Source organism: Microtus pennsylvanicus, chromosome 3 (assembly GCF_037038515.1).
Source record: "Microtus pennsylvanicus isolate mMicPen1 chromosome 3, mMicPen1.hap1, whole genome shotgun sequence".
Classification (NCBI taxonomy): Eukaryota; Metazoa; Chordata; class Mammalia; order Rodentia; family Cricetidae; genus Microtus; species Microtus pennsylvanicus.
In genome coordinates this window covers 114,355,105-114,377,061 of record NC_134581.1, presented here as the reverse complement: position 1 = coordinate 114,377,061, position 21,957 = coordinate 114,355,105, and the positions used below count along the sequence as shown (strand labels likewise).

General features: G+C 37.0%; 1 protein-coding gene across 1 annotated transcript in view; it reads left to right on the top strand.

The window, feature by feature from the left end:
* Positions 1-21,957, top strand: part of Gucy1a2 (guanylate cyclase 1 soluble subunit alpha 2) — a 308,832-nt gene that overhangs the window by 31,039 nt on the left and 255,836 nt on the right. The window contains exons 2-3 of the mRNA XM_075966896.1: positions 10,397-10,458; positions 20,349-20,470. Of these exons, the coding sequence (XP_075823011.1) occupies positions 10,397-10,458; positions 20,349-20,470 (184 nt within the window). The remainder of the gene's footprint in view (positions 1-10,396; positions 10,459-20,348; positions 20,471-21,957) is intronic.

Below are 21,957 nucleotides of genomic sequence, written 5' to 3'. Positions count from 1 at the left end.
TCCACATGTCTTGGCATTAATAATTATAATATTAAGTTATACCTCATCAGGAGTAATGTGGAAGTGATATTTTTGAAGAACTGAGAAACAGGTAGATTAAAATGTGCTTTAATCATTTAAAGTAAAACTACAATAATGAGATTTTTCCATTTTATTCACTGTTAGTATTCTTAGTTGGCATGTGTTTCTCTCATAAAAAAATGTTACTATTCTTGCTGTGGGAGCACATTCTGCCCCTTCAGCCAATAGCCTTTAAGATACTAACCTACTTGTGTGTGGTCTCTGATACTGTAAAAAGCAGCTGTAATGGTATAGGAGGTCCTTCTGTCTATGTGTTGCTTTCATTGGTTAATAAAGGAACTGCTTTGGGCCTATAGCAGAGCTGTAGGAGAACAGAGCTAGGCAGGGAAAACTAAACAGAATGCTGGGAGGAAGAAGGCAGAGTCAGAGAGAGAGATGTCATGTAGCTGCCAGAGTCAGACATGCCAAATCTTTGCTGTTATGTGGCAATATACAGATTAATACAAATAGGTTAAATTAATATAAGAGTTAGCCAATAAGAAGCCAGAACTAATGGGACAAGCAACATTTTAATTAATATAGTTTATGTGTGATTATTTTGGTTCTATGTAGCTGGGATGAACAAGCATCCTCCTCCTACATATTCTCGATAATTTAAGATTCTAGTGCATTGTAAACACTAGTGATATGGCTATTATCTTCTAAATATCTGCTTAGTAATCTTGTAGAATATCTGTTTGGGTCATCAGATTATAGGCAGCAAGTCACATTCCAGGTCTTACTGGTCTTTTTCTTTCTAGTGAGGTAGACTCAGTAGAGCAGAGTGGGACCCACTCTGCAAAGTGTTCTGATGATTCTGGCATTTTTTTCCACACGAGACTTTCTTTCAGACCTTAAGGAGTCACTTTCATAAGGGTCTGAAATGATGACACTCTAAGCTACCAACTAAACTGGCTAAACAGAATGCCCATGGCACCGTAGTTCACATCTGAATGGCAATATACTTATTTACATTGATTAGTAGCAGTTGAATGAATCTCATTCTGAAAGGTCTCCATTGTCAGTGTATTTTGTAATGGTCTGTATTCTGTCACTTATATTTTAAATAAACACTGATTGGCCAGTAGCCAGGAAGGAAGTATAGGCAGGACAACCAGACAGGAAGTAGAGGCGTGTCAATGAGAACAGGAGAATTCTGGGAAGAATTATGTCCTAGTCGGCAGTCGTGACCCAGCCACAGAAGAAGCAAGATCTGACTGCCTTGCTGAATAAGATACTTAGGCACATGACTAACACAGATAAGAATAATGGGTTAATATAAGAGTTAATAAGAAGCTCGAGCTAATGGGCCAATCAGTTTATAACTAATGTAGACCTCTGTGTGATTTCTTTGGGATTTAATGATTGTGTGAACCAGGCAGGACAGAAACTCTGACAACAGTTCATGCTGTGTGAAATTCCACACTATAGTCAGAAATTTGCTTTAATCTATGTAGAGCCAATGTAAAATGATTTTATTCCAAACTTTTTGCTCTCGTGTAAGGAACTTTCCAGTTGTTGGGGAGATGTTATTGAGAGCTGATACTCCAAGTCTTTTCAAAAGATTACCCCTATAATATAATGTTTGAAGGTTGTTCTTTATTGGAGGAATAGGAGGAATAAGAGAATTCATATGATTCCAAACAATACTAGATCTGCTTTATATATGATCATTCTCTCCCCCCCCACCCCGGTTGCCTTCTCTAACTCAGTCCATTGTACCCTGGAAAATGACTAGACTCAAATCTCTGTTACCTTCTACAAATGATCACTGAAGCCAGCTCATGTAGAAGTAACAAATTATCTTAGCATTACATGTACTAACTTTGCTATGTAGAGGTAAAAATTGTGCCTTCCTTATTTATAGATACCTGTTGGAGGCAATAAAATAATCATTAGATATATTCAGACTCCTTGAAAAGCTAGAAGTTATTTTCTTGTGCAAGGCCACTTCGTCCAATAGGAATGCTAAGAGAAAGCTGCAGTTACTTTTGAAATTTTACTGATTGGTGTCTTTGAGCTGTGAGTCAGGTCTGGTAGTAGTCCTAGATATTAGAAATGGTCAGTGTTTAGGGTTTCTATTGCTGTGAAGAGACACCATGACCATGAAACTCTTATGAAAGAAAACATTTAATTGGGATGGCTTACAGTTTCAGAGGTTTAGTTCATTATCATCATGGTGGGCTTCTGCAACATGTAGCAGACATGATGCTGAAGAAAGAGCTGAGAGTCCTACACCTTGATTGGCAGGGAACAGGAAATAAACTGAAATAGGTGTAACTTGAGTATATGAAACCTCAAAGCCCACTCCCACACTGACACACTTCCAACCAGCAAGGCCACACCTACTTCAACAAAGCTACACTTCCCAGTAGTACCCTTTCTATGAGCTTCTGGGGGCCAATTGCATTCAAATTACCACAATAAGGTTATTCCAATTCAATAATTTTGACTACTTTATCATTCTATTGTGTAAAATATTTGTATGCTACCTTATTGTTTCATTCTATTTTGTTGTATTAACAATCCTAAGAAATAGATACATAAGGATATCCCCATTTCTGTACTGAAAGAAAGTGTATTAAGGCTAGAAAAAAATATTACAAATCACATAGCAAAGGTAGGAGAATCACTTTCAACTTAGGTCTTTTGTGTATTGGAGAGGATGAAGGAAAAAATTATTTAGAGACAGTAAGAATCTCAGAAGTAGTCAGATCTCAATCACTTTCTGACTCACACACATATTACCAGTGAATTTGGGCAGATTTTTCAAATTATCTCAATCTCAAATTATCACCTTTATAAAATTAAGGCCTTCCATGAGGGTATACTAACTGGATATGTGTAAGATGTTGGGTACCATGTTTGACACTCAGCACTTTACCCATTGCTAACTCCTCATAGAGTATTTGGGCTGTGTGTCTGAAGCTTAAGTCTCCCTGTGGACTGTACCAACCCTGTGACAACTGTGAGATTCCATTTGATCAGCAATGTTGCCAAGTCTCCCAGTGGCATTTGATATGCTATGATTGATTTTCCTGAAAAAGAATCTCAAAATAGTGCCATCTCATTTCATAATTTTATTTAATTCAACTGAGCCACACTGGGCAAGATGATGAGCAATGAAGCATGATCTCCTGAAATCTCTGTCTAGACCATAACAGTCTTAACAGATCTTAAGCATTTCCTTAAGTCACTGCCACAAAAGTTACAAGTTTAGGATGATGATTTCATAGCATCATTCCCATAGCCTTTAAAGATAGCAGTTAAAGGTAAAGAAGGAATTATATTTAGGTAATATTTCCTGATGATTACTGAAGTGAAATCCTTTACATATGGAAACATCAATATGTAAAGAAAGTCCATGGGGGACCAGGGTCTTAGATTTATGTTTCTTTACAGATCAGAAGCTGAGGAAAAAACAGAAGAAACAAATATAAAATATTGTAACCTCACTGGTTCCCCAGGTTTTTCATCTGTCAAATGTAAATAACTAAATCTGACTTGGGAAGATGCCATGAACTTCTAATATGATGAATACAAATCAAATGATATATAAACTGTAAGTTGTAATCCAAACCAAAGGTGATATTAATAGTCTCTGGAGTTCTTACCAAGCATAAGAAAGGCTTGGGTGATTTAAATGTGATGTTGCATGAAGGTGGATAGAAGGCTTAAATGAATAAGCCTTTGCTACTAATTATTTTCAAGGGTCCTCATTTTAAATTGGTATTGATTATAATTAGGTCTTGTAGCAAACTGAAATCCAATAGCTATTTTCAGAGAGTATTGAAGTAACAAAGGTTTAGAAAAGGAACACATTTTATATAGAAAAACTTAATTTTATTGATTATATGTTAAATAGAACCAATTATTATCCATAGATAGAATGATCTAATTAGAGCATGCTTTTAATAAGACAAAGGTTATCACTTTGAATTTCTGTATGTGTCAATTAGATTTATATTAATCATAATTCTCTGTTCTTTTGGGATCATTCAACATTTACAGGGAGAATACTGTAGATGTTAGATGAAATCTTGTAAATTTTCTACCACTGTGACTAGAACTCCAGTTATTTTATAGTGTACCTATACTAAGTGATTTTAAAGTATTGAAAATTTTAGAAAAAAAATGAAATGCTTCATCAAATGACCAGCACTACTAAATAGATGGGGGAAGTTTAGTTGATTAACAAATGCAAAATTTCCAAGCATACTAAAAGAAAAAAGCTAATTAAAATTTTAAAATAATGAAAATTTGACTTCTTTTTTTCCAATTTGAATCCCCTTGATCGCCTTATGTTGTCTTATTGCTATTACTAAAACTTCAAGAACATGTTGAAGAGATATAGAGAGAGTGGACAACCTTGTCTTGTTCCTGATTTTAGTGGGATCACTTTGAATTTCTCTCCATTTAATTTTATGTTAGCTGTCAGCTTGCTGTATATTCTTTTATTATATTAAATATTATCTTTGTATCCATAATCTCTCCAAGACCTCTATCATGAAGGAATGTTGAATTTGTCAAATGCCTTTTCATCATCAAATAAAATGGTCATGGTTTTTTTCTTTCAGTTTATTTATATGATGGGATACATTGATAGATTTTCAAATATTTAACCAGCCCTGCATCTCTGGGATGAAGCCTACTTGATCATGATGGATGATTTTTTTGATGTGTTCTTGGATTCAGTTTGCCAGTATTTTATTGAGAATTTTTGCATAGATGTTCATGAGTGAGATTGGTCTGTAATTATCTTTCTTGGTGAGTCTTTGTGCGGTTTTGGTATCAGGGTAACTGTAGCATCACAATGGCAATGACCTTTCAGTTTCTATTATGTGGAACACATTGAGGAGTATAGGTATTAGCTCATCTTGAAAGTTCTCATAGAATTCTGTATTAAAGCCATCAGCCCTGGGCTTTTTTTTTTTTGGTGGGGGGAGGTTTTTGATACAGCTTCTATATCCTCATGGCTTATAGGTCTATGTAAATTGCCCACCTGGTCTTGACTTAATTTTGGTACATAGTTTCTATCTAAAATATTGTCCATTTCTTTTACAATTTCCAATTTTGTGGAGTACAGGTTTTTGCAGTAGAACCCAATGATTCTCTGAATTTCCTCAGTGTCCATTGTTATGCCTCCCTTTCATTTCTGATTTTGTTAATTTGGTTATTCTCTTTTTGCCTTTTGATTAGTTTGGATAGGGGTTTGTCAATCTTGTTGATTTTTTCAAAGAACCAGCTCTTTGTTTTATTGATTCTTTGTGTGGTTTCCTGTGTTTCTATTCTGATTTCTGCCCTCAATTTGATTATTTCCTGTCTTCTATTCCTCCTGGGTGAGTCTGCTTCATTTTTTTTCCAGCTTTCAGGCATGCTGTTAGGTTGCAGATGTGAGCTTTCTCCATTTTCTTTATGTGGGCACTTACTGCTGTGAATGCTCCTTTTAGCACTGATTTCATAGTGTCCTATAGTTTTGGATATGCTGTGTCTTCATTTTCATTGAATTCAAGGAAGGTTTTAATTTCTTCCTTTAATTCTTCCTTGATGCAGGGGTGGTTCAGTAGTTGATTGTTCAGTTTCCATGAGTTTATAGGCTTTCTGGGAGTAGTATTATTGTTGAATTCTAACTTTACTCCATGGTGATTCGATAAGACACGGTGGATTACTCCAATTTTTTTTGTATCTGTGGATGTTTGCTTAGTTACCAAGTATGCGATCAATTTTAGAGAACGTTCTATGAGATGCTGAGAAGAAGGTATATTCTATTTTGTTTGAGTGGAATGTTCTATAGATGTCTGTTAAGTCCATTTGATTCATTACATCTGTTAGTTCTCTTATTCCTCTCTTTCTATCTGTTTGACCTGTCCATTGTTGAGAGAGAAGTGTTGAAATCTCCTACTATTAGTTTGTGGGGTTTGATGTGCAATTTAAGTTTTAGTAATGTTTCTTTTACAAATGTGGGTGCTCTTGTATTAGGGGCATAGATATTCAGGATTGAGACTTCATCTTAATTAATTGTTCCTGTTATATAATGTGTCCTTCTCTATCTCTTCTGATTGATTTTAGTTTGAAATCAATTTTGTTAGGTATTAGGATAGCCACAACCACTTGTTTCTTAGGTCCATTTGATTGGAAAACCTTTTCCCAACTCTTTACTCTGAGGTAGTGTCTGTCTTTGCGGTTGAGGTGTGTTTCTTATAAACAACAGAAGGCTGAATCCTGTTTTTTATCCATTCTCTTTGCCTGTGTCTTTTTATAGGTGAATTGGGACCATTGATATTAAGCAATATTAATGGCCAGTTGTTTTTAATTCCAGTTATTTTTCAGTAGTAGTATTCATGTGTTTCCCTTCTTTGGGTTATCCCGGGGGGGGGGGGTTATCAGATGTCTATTTTATTTTAGGTGTAGAAGTGGTGAGGGACCCTGGTCTGTGTTCTGTCAATTATATTTTAAATAAATGCTGATTGGCCAGTAGCCAGGCAGGAAGTATACATGGGACAACCAGAGAGGAAGTAGAGGTGAGTCAATGAGAACAGGAGAATTCTGGGAAGAGGATGCAGTCCTGACCCAACCACAGAAGAAGCAAGATATGACTGCCCTACTGAATAAGGTACTGAGCCACAAGGCTAATACAGATAGGAATAATGGGCTATATAAGTTATAAGAGTTAAAAAGAAGCCTGAGCTAATGGGCCAATCAGTTTATAACTAATATAGACTTCTGTGTTATTTCTTTGGAACTTAAAGTTTGTGGGAACTGACCAGGACAGAAATCCTGACAACAAATGGATTTTCCTTCTAGTACTTTCTTTTTTATATTCTTATTATTACAAATTTTCACCTTCTCCCATTTCCCTCCCCCTCCTCTCCAGACCAAAGAGCAGTCAGGGTTCCCTGCCATGTGGGAAGTCCAAGGTCATTCCCCCTTCCTTCTAGTACTTTCTGTAAGGCTGGATTTGTGGTTATGTATTGTTTAAAACTGTTTTTGTCATTGAATATCTTGTTTTCTCCATCAATGGTGAAATGGGTATAGTAGTCTGGGCTTGCATCAATGGTCTCTTAGTGTCTACAGCACATCTATCCAGGACCTCTGGCTTTCATTATTTCCATTGAGAATTCATGTGTAATTCTAATAGGTTTACCTTTATATGTTACTTGACTTTTTTTGCAGCTCTTAATATTCTTTCTTTGTTCTGTATGTTTTGTGATTTGATTATTATATAGCAAGTGTTTTTTTTTTATTGAGTCTATTTGGTGTTCTGTAAGCTTCTTGTACTTTCCTAGGGTTATCTTTCTTTAGGTTGGGAAAGTTTTCTTCTATAATTTTGTTGAATATATTTTCTGACCCTTTGAGCTGAAGTGCTTCTCATTCTTCTACCCCTGTTATTCTTAGGTTTGGTCTTTTCATTTGGTCAATTCAAATTTCCTGAATGTTTTGTGTTAAAATTTGTTGGATTTAGTGGTTTTTTTTGACCAATGGGTCTATTTCTTCAGTAATGTCTTTAGCACCTCAGATTCTTTCTTCTATCTCTTGTATTCTGTTGGTTGTACTTATCTTTGTAGTTTCTGTTCATTTACCCAGATTTTCAAATTCAGAATTTTATTTCTTTTTGACTATGTTTTTTCATTGCTTGAAAATGTCATATATGTGTATAATCTGTTTTGATCAAGTTTTCCTTCCATGTAATCCCTTCCCTATCCCTTGCCCCTTTCCCTTTCAACTTTTTGTACCCAAAAAACCCACAGAGTACAATTTGAGCATCCTGTGTGTTAATAGGTATGAGATTATCTACTGGAGCATGGGTATTCTCTCAGGAACCACATTGATGAAGAAAGCATTTTTTTCTTGCAGCAACCATCAGTTGCCTATAGCTCCTCAGCTAGGAGTGGAACTTCATGAGCCTCTCCTCATTCATGCTGGAAATTTGGCTGGCTTCATCTGCTGTAGGCTTTGTTCAGGCAATTGCAACTGCTTTGTGTTCATGTGTGCAACAGTCCTGTCATGTCTGACAAATAATTTCACTACCTTTGGCTCTTAGCATCTTTCTGTTCTCTGTTCCATAATGATCTTTGAGCCTTTTGGATGAGACTTTGATAAGATGTCCCATTTAGAGTGGAGAACCCCACAGTATCTTATTTCCTGTGGGTTCCTGTATTAATAATCTACTAAAAATGTCTCTGATTAGGGTTGAAAAATCCATAACCTACAAATAAAGATGTAAGGGGACACTTTTTAATATAAATTTATTTTACATCTCAACACAGTTGCCCCTCCCTTTTCTCCTCCCAGTCCCTTTTCCCACCCCATTCCCTTTGTTCCCACACCCCTTCCCAATCCACTCCTCCATTTTATGCTTAGGAAAGTGCAGGAATCCCATGAGTATCAATAAAACACACATATCAAGTGGCAGTTAGACTGAACACTTCACCATGTATTAAGACTGGGCAAGGTGACCCAGTATGGGCAGTAGGGTTCCAAAAGCCAGTAAAAGAGTGAAAGACAATGTTCCCACTGTTAGGAGTTCAAAAAGACCAAGCTACTTAGTTACACAACTGTAACTATATGCCAAGTGCCTAGGTCAGTTTAATCTAGGCTCCCTGGTTGTCAGTATACTCTCTGTGTGTCCCTATGATCTCACATTACTTGACTCAGTGAGTTTTCTTGTGGTGTACTTGACCTCTCTGGTGCCTACAATTCTTTCTACCCTTATTCTGCTGTATTCCCTGAGCTCTGCCTAGTATTTGGTTGTGGGTCTGTATCTGTTTCTATAAGTTGCTGGATAAAGCCTCTCTGATATCAATTGGGTTAGGCACCAGTCTGGTTACAGAAGATGGTCATTTCAGGCTACTTATTTGCTTTTGCCAGGAGACTTAGCTCAGATCATTCTTTCATCCTTGTAGATTCCTGGGAGATTCCTTGCACCAAATTTTTACCTGACCCTGTAATGCCACCCTCTTTCCAATAGTCTCTTTCAGTACTCTCTCCCTTTGTCCTCCCTACAACCTGATCACTTATGTTCCTAACCCTTTTCTCCCTCAGCCCACATAAAACATCTCTTCTCTTTTGCCTTTCCAGGGAGATCCAGGTATCCCTCTTTGCACACTCATTGTTACCTAGTCTCTCTGGGTCTGTGGACTGTAACATAGTTATCCTTTGTTTTAAAGATTCACTCTTTTGCTATTGAGAATTTAGTTCTTATCATAACACCCTTTAAAAAAATCAATGTTCTGAGATATTTACATCCCATTTTCTTGTATATATGGGCTTTCCCAACAGGGTCCCCAGTTTAGATAAATCTTGGTCTGCCATTGGGCTTTCTCTTTTGAAGACATGAGTGTTAAGTTGGGAGCATAGTTCCCAGTACCAGGCATATCTCTGGACTCCAAATCCCAGCATGCCAATTCCTGATCCCTCCCTTGGCGGGGCTCAGGACCACTCCCACAGGGTATTTAAGTGGCCTCCTAGAGGAGAAACACGTGGTTTTGGGGTCTGCATGGGCTTCCTGCTGTCCTGTCTCTCCGCCATGCACTCGGCCACCTGAGAGCGTCATTCTTAATAAAATGATGGGCATTTTTTTTTGGTTTGATTTGATTTAATAGATTTTCTTGTGCTGGTGGAGCTGCTCTATTCTTATCAATGAAGATGCAGTCCAAAGCAATTGTGGCCCCTCCATGAGACACCAGAACAATCCTCTACTTGGTACTTCTTGGGACATACAGGAAGTTAGGCTGACTTGAAGTATTACTGATGGAGATCTGGGTCACTGCTTCCAATCTCACCCTGTCCATACTATGAGTCCTATTAGACACAAATCTCATGGAAAAAGAAAAGTTCATTAAGCTTAAAATATATAATTATAGAGTTGACAATTTTAACTCATCTTACTGTTACTTCTAGACTACCATTGCAAGTCATCGTTACAACATGAAAGAACAAATAAAGGTGTGCCCTTTGCAAGGCATTACTTTGCAAGGATTATGCACAATACCCAGGAAGTACTGCCAGCAGTTTTCCTGCAGTACCCTTCCCCACTGCTCCCAAACTCTCCATTGCACTCACTGAGTTCTTTATTGAATACTTATTAATAGTTCATCAAAAGAGTAAAAAAAAAATTGGAGTAGCGGTGAAGAAAATACCATTGTACTCAACATTGGGAAACAGGGCAATTTCTGACGGCCTCATTTAGTTGCTTGGGGGAAGCACATGGCTAGATGTAAAATGCATTAATACTGTAAAGTAGCAACTTTTATGAGATAAATCTGACTATTCTCATTGATTGGGAATCACACTGATGAGGTGATGATGTGTTTTCATTCTTGTTACCACAATGCAGCCTCAGACTATACAGCTGACTCTGAAGAGGACATTGCAGTATTATGAACATCAAGTTATCGGGTGAGTAGAAATGCATTTCGACTATGGAACAAATTCAAAGTGATTTCTCAAGTGCTGCAGTTGAGCTTGCAAGTTAGTGTGCTCTTAAAGTCAGCCTTATAGTATCTGGTTTTTAACATATAGTCTGGGACTGACTACATCTTGTAGTGATGTCCTTTGGTTTATTTGTATTTAATTTTTTAAAATGAAAATGAAATTCTTTTCCCCAAAATTCCCTTCCTAATGTTCTTATCTTCCATTTGCAATACTGAATCTCATAATTTTCCTTTATTAGAAGGGAAGGATTGCTGATACCAAATGGGAGACTTTGAATGGGCTTTTGAATCCTTTCATAGAGTTTGGCTGAAAGCACATTTTAAGGCTAGGTCTTGGTTTTGCCAGGATCATATGCTGCATCTTTTTCTATGTTATTTTCTATTTCTTCAAATAGTTTTGATAATTGTGTGTGTCAAGAGTGCCTTACATCAAAAAGTAAGAAATCAAGGCTTCACCAGTACAAGGAAATTTTAATAAGTAATGTTTATATTAAAAGCAAAATCAAAGAGAGATGTCATGGTTAAGTAATGTGATTTCAGTGAAAGTATTTTGTAGACAGGAACTCCAAATAAGCCTTAAGTACATTTTTGATTGGCCATTGTAGACAACAGCTTAGCAAATACCAAAAAATTAAATTTACTTTTTTGAGTAATTTACTTTTTCATGTTAAATCAATTAAAATTAGAAGCAATGGATATTGTCACTATACCTTGTTAGAATTCTCTATATACTGGTAATCTTCAAAATATTATCCTTTTATATTATGGTGATCAGGAATAGATTTCGGGACATTAGGATATAATGTGATTAAAAAAACCCAGAAGGATAGAAGAATAGAAAGTGACTTCAATACCTAGCATAATACCATAATCTTTAATCATTTGATTATTATGTTGATTGTTTTCTCAGTAGGAATTGCTTTGATACTTTGACACATTAATTTTCCAAAGTACAGTGCTAGAGAAAACATTTAAGTCTATGAGATGACTTTTAATTTGATGTCATTAGAGATTTAAAATATTTATCCTAATGTAGCTAAAGAATGCTAAGTTAATGTTTCTTGTACCTTCTAAAAGAAAGCTTAAGCACTGTTATTGAGTTTGTGATCTTCGAAATATGCTATGTGTATCAACTTAGTTCTTATACTTAAAATAACTTGTTAACTGTGGTAAATTTTGTATATCTATTGTTGTTATTATTATTACTATATTTTTATTGATAATACCAATCATCAAACTCAGAGATTTGTTTTTGGAGTTATAAATGTTTTGGAATCAACTAATTGTTGAAATTCTCTCATTTGTGAGCTGAGCTGTCTCAGGGACAAGCTGGAAGTTGGACTCTTGTATTATCATTGAAATAGATAATTAATCTCTTGTGATAGAACAGTTCCTTTTATCTACCTGCCTTAACTATTCTATCTATCTCTGTTGACATTGCCTGGGGTGCTTCTATTTTTTTTTTTTTTTGGTTAAATGACCTTTTCTTAATTCTGTTTATTTTGTCCAATGCAATATAAGGATTATGGATAATTTGACTGTAGCAAGGTGTCTTTATGTCAAATCTGATTAAAAGAGAACTATCAACATGTTTTATTGCCTATCGTCTAGTACATGGACCACTAATGCCTTTATTTGCCTTGATGGTTATGGAGACTAGAGAGCTAGTTGGGTATAGTCTCATTTTTCTTGCCTTTCTGGATTCTATCTTCCCTTCTTCCTATCTCCTTTATCATATTGCTTACTTTTTCAACTTTCTTTTTTGACTTTAAGACTTTCTTTATTTCTCTGTACAAAACTGAAAAAGGAGAAAAGTCAATATCATTAACACTGTGACTGATGTGTTCACACCTATGTGTTGTTGCTCTTCCCAAAACACAGTTTAGGGCCTTTTATCTCTAACTGTGAAGTGATGTGTTTATTACAGTCAAGGGAATTTCAGGCAAAGGAGAATAAGTACTAGCAAGCATTATTTTCCATATTTTTGGAGCGAGATGACTAAGAAGAAAATTATTTTCCCACTTTCTGAAAATTATGCTGTCTATAGTCTTGTATTGAGGCAATTTAGCATTTAGATACCATATGTAGAAATGCTAAAGCAAGAGAGATGACAGAGTGTATGTATGGGCTTTTTTTTTAATTTCTCAATATGGACTCAGTGAATGATCTTTCTATTTTCCCTCTTCTTTCCTTAAAACTTTGCCCTTTTATCTGCTTTTTTCTCCGTTTATTTATTTATTAAAGATTTCTGTCTCTTCCCCGCCACCGCCTCCCATTTCCCTCCCCCACCCCCAATCAAGTCCCCCTCCCTTGTCAGCCCAAAGAGCAATCAGGGTTCCCTGCCCTGTGGAAGTCCAAGAACCACCCACCTCCATCCAGGACTAGTAAAGTGAGCATCCAAACTGCCTAGGCTCCCACAAAGCCAGTATATGCAGTAGGATCAAAAACCCACTGCCATTGTTCTTGAGTTCTCAGTAGTCCTCATTGTCCGCTATGTTCAGCGAGTCCGGTTTTATCCCAGGTTTTTTCAGACCCAGGCCAGCTGGCCTTGGTGAGTTCCCGATAGAACATCCCCATTGTCTTAGTGTGTGGGTGCACCCCTCATATCAACATCTGGAGTTGTACACACCCTTCCTTGAATTCTTATACATGTTGCCCATAGAAACTGCTGGAGTTGTTTTCTTTAGTCCCAAAACCTAGCATTAGACTCAAGGAGCATCTGTTCAAAAGATCACAAAGAAGATCTTACTGTACAATAAGATAACCTCCCCACCACAGGTGCTTCATGTTTAAATATTTATTCTGTGGTCTAATTTATCCCTTCTCTTGTTCATATATTTATTCATAGAGATCATTTGTGTTGGGAAAAATGAATAGTAAAATAATTTATTCATGCTATGTGATAAATCTCTTCCTCTACTGTCACCATCATCTCTTACTGAGAGATTTTGATTTGGTTTTCTAGCTTCTTTTCAAAGTCCCCTAGACTTGAGTTTTTATCACAGAAACATGATTTAAAAATTACTTGAAGTCAGTGGTTCTTAAACATTACTCTGCATTAGAATTGCCTTGTGAGTATATATGTATGCACATACAAACACACACTAATAAAAGAAAATGTATAATATTGGCTTATATAATCAGAAGCTGAATAGTCTCACAGTGGTTGGTTGAACACTGGAGTAAAACCAGTAGCTGCCCAGTCTCTGAAGCTCTAAGGTACAGAAAGAGAAGACGAATAAAGTACCCAGTGTGATGCTAGTGATCTGGAAGTCCTCTTGGAGAGTCTGTAATGTAAGTGTGAATTTAAAAGCTAACGAATCCATGAAACTCCTAACAATGGGAGCAATGGCTATTCTTCAGTTTGGCTGGCTTTTGGGAACCTAGTCCTCATACTGGATTGATTTGTCCAACCTTAATACAAATGGAAGTGTTTAACCCTACTGCACCTTGATATTCCATGCTTTGATAGTCATGGGAGGCCCACTTTCTGAATAGAAACAAAGAAGAAGTAGAATGAGGTATAGAGGGGTTGAGGGAGGTAGTGGGAGGAGAAAAGTGGGGGGAAACTGAGGTTGTTATGTAAAATAAATAAATTAAATAGAAAGGCTGATGAATCTAGAGTCTAATGTCTGTAGGCAAAATGACAACAGCAAAATTTCATTGGATTCAGAAGAGTTGAACATATGAGTCTGCCAGCCTCCCTCTTTTCTTTTTATCCACCCCAGGTCCCCAGCAGAAATTAACCCTCATATCTACCCCCAGCTAATTTTATATCTCTGAGGAGAGATCAAGATGAGCATTTGTAACAAGCCATCAGATCATTCTAATGTTTCTGCTTCAGAGATCATAGTTTGAAATGTCTTTACAGATCTTATTATTGTCTACCTTGGTAGATTAAAATCTGAATTCTCTGTCATTTGGGCTCTACTTCTATAGGTCCATTCTCTTCAACCATTTATCTTTTCATTCCATCCTGACTCTCAGTTGGGTTCTCAGTTTTCTTAAGATTTGCCTCAGGGTTTATACCACTTTCCTGAATATTCTGTATGCAGATTTCCACATGCTACTCCTTACTTATATGCAGGTCTCTGTTAGAATGCCATCACTTCTGAAAGGTCTTTCTGGAGCAGCAAACCTAAAGAAGCCCCCTCCATCTCTAACCTCAGTCTCCAACCCAGTCATTTCTAGATACCTGTGATTTCACTGTGAGCATTACGACCTGGTATTACTTTTTAAAAACATTTATCTTGCTTACCTTTTTATTCCTTTTCTTTTGTTAGTGGTTGGCATGTTGGAGGAATTAACTTTTAGAAGATGGGGAGAGAGGTATAAGTTAATAAATTATTATCTAGAAGTATGTGAATAGACTTTCAGAAATAGGAACATGGAGAACTAGTTATTGAATAGAAACAAATGGGAAGGGAATAACCTGAGGGGCTTAGATTAGCATCTTCATTCATAATAATTGTAAACATTGCAGTGTTAGTGACCAGATATACTCTTTAGCATAAATTACCTCAATTTACTTGAATAGTGTCACATTTATGATTAGTTTTCTACCTCTGTGACCTAGGTTCTCTCTCTCTCTCTCTCTTTCTCTCTCTCTCTCTCTCTCTCTCTCTCTCTCTCTCTCTGTTTCTCTCTCTGTGTGTTTCTCTCTCTCTCTCTCCTCTCCCCCCCCCCCTCGTGTGCATGTGTGCGCGAGCAGTGACTAACTAAAGTTTCTAGGGAAAAGTATGTGGGCTTCTGATGTGAGCCCAAAGGGGAACGGACCATTTGGAGATGTACAATGGAAAAAAATAGTGTCTTAGTCACTGTTTTAGTGCCATGAAGAGTGATCATGATCACAGCAATTCTCATAAAGAAAAAAAATAAACATTAGTTGGGGCTGGCTTACAGTTCTGAAGTTTAGTCCATTATCATGTCAAGAAGATGGTAGCATGCAGATGGACATGGTGCAGCAGAAGCTAAGAGATACATGTGTATTAGCAAGTAGCAGAAAGAGATTGTGTCCCACTTGGCCTTGCCTGAGCTTCTGAAACCCCAAAGCTCAATCTCTAGAGACACATATCCTCCCACAAGGCCACATCTCTGAATAGTACCGTTTCCTAACGGCCTATGAGGGCCATTTTGTTGAAACAACCACAGATAGTGAGAAACAGATATGTTCAGTAGAAGATATACAGGGTTCAATTAAGTAAGTAAAGGAAACTGAGGGTTGAGAGAAACCTGGTTAATATGAAGTTCCTTTCCTAATGGTTCATGCCATGGTTGTATGCCTTTTTTTCTATTATTGTCTTTGTTGTGGAGCTATGTGCTTCAGATTTGGACCAGTAAGATTTATTGGGTATCAAGCCACATTCTATTACCAACTAATTATGGGCAGATTTTTTTGAAATCTATGAGCCTCAGTTTCCTCATTTTAAAAATGAGTGTCAACAGAGCTGGAGTGAAGCTTTGCCCGGCTAGCTTATGCCCCAAATAATTACACGGACACTGTATTCTTTTAAACACTGCTCTGGCCCATTTCTAATAATCTATGTAGTGCCCCTAGGTGCGCTTACCGGGAAGATTCTAGCCTAAGTCCATCCTGGGTCGGAGCTGGGGCATGGTGTGCGTCTTCCCTGGAGCAGGTAGCATGGCGTCTCTCCTGCGTCTGCTCTGGAGAGCGGAGCTGTGGAGTCTGACCTCACTTCCTCTTCCTCCCAGCCTTCCCTTCTGTTTACTCCACCCACCTAAGGGTGGGCCTATCAAATGGGCCTAGCAGTTTCTTTATTGCTTAAACAATGAAATCAACAGATTGATATATGACACTCCCACATCACTTCCCCTTTTTCTGTTTAAACAAAAAAAGGAAGGCTTTAACCTTAACATAGCAAAATTACATATAACAAAACAGTTATCAAGTGAAGTTACATCAGAAACATTTATACATATAACAAAATTGACCTTAAAATCCATACCAATGCAAATTATTCATACCTATATCATTTCCCCCTTTAAATGTAAAAGAACATTTATAAACTATATTTGGGAACATGGGCGCAGTTTTTTCTCTCCAAACTGCTTCCTGCTGAATGGGGGCGTCGTTAATGATTTTAGGGTGTAACCTGTGTGCCAGGTTTATCTCAGTTGGCAGTTGAGCAAGGCAATTTTCTGAAGATGTTCACAGCAACCCTTCAGGAGGACGTGGTCCATCATACCAAATCAGGATAGAAGAAGTCCAAAGGGTCTGGTCCTCTGTGAAAACAAAAGAAGACTCTCTCCAAAGCATCATATCCTTAGACCCAAATTCTGAAATCGTAATACCCTTATATCCATTCTGGTTTAGCTTGGCAGCCCATGTAATGAAATGTCTCTCTGTACTTAGCTCCTTCACAGTCAAAAATTTTAAAGAAAACACAATGTACATAATCCAGACTCTCTGTGAATTTTCCATCTTTACGCGGCTTATTTTTATTTATATCTATAACTATCTGTACTCTGTCTCTTTAAAGACTTTACTTTTTTCTTCTTAAACCATTAACTTTATTCTCTATATTCCTTTTCTTCTCTCTCCCAAGCCTACGTACATTCATCCAACAGTGTGACTCGTTTAGCGGTCTGAATCTGTCCTATTGTGAATCTACAATTTTTTACTATCCAGGAGCACTTTTGATTTGCGCCTTTAAATCATTAGGCGCTTAAGAATCTAAGCTGAGACATTCCTAAGTTAACTTTTTGCTTTTTAAGCGTATATCTGTAGACCAGGCTGCCTTTGAACTCTCAGAGATCCGCCTGTCTCTGCCTCCCAGGCATTGGGATTAAAGGTGTTTGCTACTACACCTTGAACTCAGAGATCTGTTCTTCTCTGCCTTCTGGGCACTGGGATTAAAGGCGTGTGCTACCACACCTTGAAGTCAGAGGTTTACTTTAAGAATTTTAACTTTTAGTCTGCATATATTTTTAACATACTGTAAACCATTTAGAAATTTTCATTGTCTTTGAATCTCTCTTTACTGTATATCTCTCTTTTTCTGACCACAAGAGCCTTTAATTTACCAAGCAATCTCAGTAGGACTAAAGGCGTGGCTTTGCCAGCTAGATCCAGTCCATTCCTTAGCTTTCCAGCCTCATGGCGGATATACAGGCTGCAGCCATGTTTATAGCCACACCTCTATGGCATTCAAGGTCCCTGCCAGCCAGCAAGCTACAACAGACAACACTCAAGTCCTCTCTCGGTAGCCGGCCCTCCTGCCTCAGACAGTCAGAGTTTTCCCTGGCAGGATGGCCCAGAAAGCTGGCATTTTTAAACAGCGCAGCTTTTTTCCTGCTACGGCTGAAAACCGAAAAGCATGTGTTCAGCTTTTCATCACACTGTTTAAGTGTTTTGTGGCAGGACCTCTTAATGAGCTGCAGGCTTTTGCAGCTAAAGCTGAGTCAGGAAGCCTCTCTTAAATGAGGTGCTTGCTTGCCTCTAGCAAGCAGAGTAGACCCGAGAAATTGCCACAAGAAACACGCTTTACTCTATTCTTTTCCAAGCTTTCTCAGGCTTTCTGTGGACTCAGTTAGCCACACGTCTGGGCGTCATTTGTAGTAATATGAGCGGCGGCAGGGTTGTGTCCCCAACACCCCAAGCCGCCTGCCCTGCCCGGCTAGCTTATGCTCCAAATAAGTGAATTGGAAGAAGCATGCTGATCTCTTAAGCCAGCCTTTTACAAAGTGGAACACATGGCTGTCACCGTCCCCAATTCTGTTGTCATTTAGAGGTCACTAGGAAAGTGGCAGCTTAATTCTGCTCATAAAGACATTGAGTCATGTATTCTCACAGGTATTTTATGAGAGACCACTCTTGTATATTGCAAGAAGGTACTCTGATAAACCAACTTACTTGGATAAGTTCTCTGCATTAGAAAATGGTATGTCAAATCTTGCCAGATTCCAATTGCTCTATTTAATCTTTTATATGCCACACTGCTATCTGGGTCACTATGGCAGAGGTTATGGTGTATTTATTTCTAATGCTAAAATGCCAGTCTACCAAGCTAGTTCTATTAATATTCTTTTTTTTCCAGTCACTTGTCTTATAGAAAGAGCAGTCATGCAAGCCTCAGGTAGGAATATATTAGTTACACAAAACTAATATACATTGTGGTTCTCACCATCAATTTCATTTTTCTATGAGAATCTATCTTTGTATTTAAAATAAAATATTTAATTCATTTTTAGAGAATTTCACATATATACATAAGGTATTTTATCATATTCATCCCTCCACTATTTCCTCTCATTCCTTCAGATCTACCTCCACTTCTTCCCAACTTCCTGTCAGTTTTAATTTACCGATTTTAATTTGTACAGCCCACTTGCTCATGGGCATAGGGTCATCCACTGGAGCATGGCCAACCTACTAGATGTAATTAATACCTTTAAAAAAAACTGACCATATTCCTCTGCTAGGAGTGGGGGCTTTTGAACTTCCTCACCATCCATGCTGAAATGTTATGATCCTGTCCTTCTCAATCTCTGGTTCTTACTATTTTTCTTCCCCCTCTTCTGCAATAATTCTTTATGTCTTCGGGTGTGGGTGTCTAGATGTCCCATTTGTGGCTGAGAATTCAAATAATAATTATTCTTTGTATTTTGACCAGTTGTGAGTTTCCATTGATCAAAGAAACTTCTCTAATGTGGTTTGGAAGTTTCACTATCTTTGGGTGCACAAATGCAATCTTAGAGGTTAGTTTGATACTTCCTCCATTTAACAAATTAATAGTAGTAAATTCAAGCCTGGGGTCTGTGATTTCCCACACTCTGAGTTCCTAGCCTGATTTATAGTACCAGCTATGCTTTTCCTCTCAAGGAGCACGTTTTAAACCCAAGAACAAAGCAGTGGGCTATCCTATAGCATTCATGCCACTACTGCACATATGGACACATGTTGCTATACTGATTGTCACTGTAGCCCACAGGGTTCATAAATAAGTAGATCATAGAGTTCACAACTGGGTAAAACTGTTAATGGATTTTCCTTCCAGCAGACCGCATGGCAACTTCTGGTACTATAAAAGCCATCCAAAAGATAGGAAGCTTCCTGATCAGTACAAACCTGATTTTACCATGTCTAATGAACAATGTATATGGTGTATTCAGCAATAGAGTCTTAATATGAGTTTATAGTTGGTTACTAGATAACAATGGAAATAACCTGTATTCTTTAGGTGATCTCCAGAACACCTCTTACATAAACCTTTTTTGTAAAAGCATTGGGTTTTTATCGGGAAAAGCATTATCTCCTACATAGAGCAACTTCAGATAATTTTTATATGAAAATATACATATTTTAAAATCTTATAAAATAGTAGTTTTCCATATATTGTTTTCAGATATCCTTAGGTTAGTTATACCTTCCCCAACTCCCACTTATGCCCCAATTCCTCTACACCATTAACACTTCATATCACTGTTTTAATCTTACTCTATCCCCAAGCTTTTAGAAATCTTACAAACTAGTAGATGTGCATTTATTTGGCCTTTTCAACATCCCCAAATATTTCTCTCCCTACCCTGTTCTCCACCCCTACACCCTTCCTTTCACTTATAACTCTCTCCCCATTATTTTCCTTTTCTTCTTCATATTATATGGATTTTACTACTGCCTCAAGAACTTTCTAATTAATCTGCTTGCAGATATAGTCCTGTATTGTTAATGTAAAGGGAATAGTGAGTTATACATATCGGAATTATGCTTAAAGAATAAGTTATTTTAAAAGTGGTTATCCCAAAAGCATAGACTGTATGTACTTGGTGTAGATATGAGTGCATTTGCAAAAGCTTTTAACATTTCTTTATATGCTAATTTTATTTTCTTCTTAGTTATAGGGATGCAGAAAAGAATTTCCACAATATCTCTAACAGATGCTCCCATGCAGACCATTTCAACAAAGAGGAACTTGAAGATGTCTCAGAAATTCTCCAGTGTACTGCTAATGTACTCGGTATATTAATTATACATTTATATAATTGACAGATTATAAGTGGAAGGGGAAGCAAAGGTATTAGTGTTTCATTTTCATTTAGAGAATGTAGTAGAGAATTGGAGACCAAGAACTTGTATTTAAGTATCTAGTTTTACACCCATGAAGATATTTGAATGATAATTACAAACATGTCACTTACTTATAAATTCAAAAATATTATATCAAATTCTTACATTCTGGGGAAATGTTTTCAAATATTTCTACTATGTTGGTATTAGTTTGACATAATCCATATTTATCTGCATCTTACCTTCACCCGAATTTTAAGATCTTTCCTTCTTCTCAAGCTTATATTTTCTTATTTCTCCTATGCCCTTGTTACACCAAATCAGTGAAGCATGTCATCTAAAGCGTTCTGTGTTTGGGCTTAAGCCTAGGGACTGTGCACCTTGAAGACACAAGTATTTACCTTTAGGATTTTGGATACTCCCAACGTGGGTAAATGTACTGTTTTACATGGAAATACCTAGAAATCTACAAAGGTATGGGTCTACAAGAGCACTCTACGACTGATATCACAGTAGCAATGGGTTTAACCCTAATTTTTTTTACAGAAGTTATTTAATTTTATCTTCTAATTCTATTTTGCTTACTGTTTTTGAAGTGAATTTATTTCAGTTCTTTTTGGGATCCTCATTTTTTTTTATGTCTCAGAAAAAAAATAGATGGTACATTAGGAGGCCAGCAATGCCTTCACCATATGTTGATTTCATCACTTCCTACAATGAAGACTTGAAAATAGTTGCTTATCAAATTCTGGTTCTTGACCCTCTAGGAATGGGAAATATATTTGCACATAACATTTTTTTTTCTCATTAGTAACCACTTGTGTCTACTTCCTATCATACGGTTTGCAAAGTAGCAATACTGACTACACCATTTTCTTGGTTTCTGTTCACCTCATGTTGGGCCCTGTGACAGCACAGCAAAGTCCCCTCAAGATGCCCTTATTGAGGAGAAGATAGGTGTGAATTGTGCCTTCCCTATTTGTCTTTGAGTGTTAAATTACTGAATTATTTGGATCATAATGTCTGTTGCATGCTGATACAGTCTAATTTTAGTTTTCTGAAAAAGATCTACTCTTTAAAGCAATGGTATGCAAAGCCAACTTTCAGTTTGCATTAATGGTAAAAATATATGTGTAGTCCTATAAAAGAGGACATTTTTGAAGTTTGTTGGAAAATTTACTTATTGGTTTAATAGTGTAGTGAAATGTTTATCATAAGGGCCTGTACTGTGTGTTGTTTTAAACATGCCACTTGTTACTATAGCTTGGATTTAACTAGTGCTCTAAGGTGGTAGACAGAATGAGTGCAGAAAATTAAGGGAGAGAGATGACAAGCAGTGTTGTCCTCTTTGTTATAAGGAGTTAAATATCAGTATAGTTAGGACATTTTAATCTTTTAATCAGTTTTGATGCTATTAAAGGATGTGTTGGTATTTCA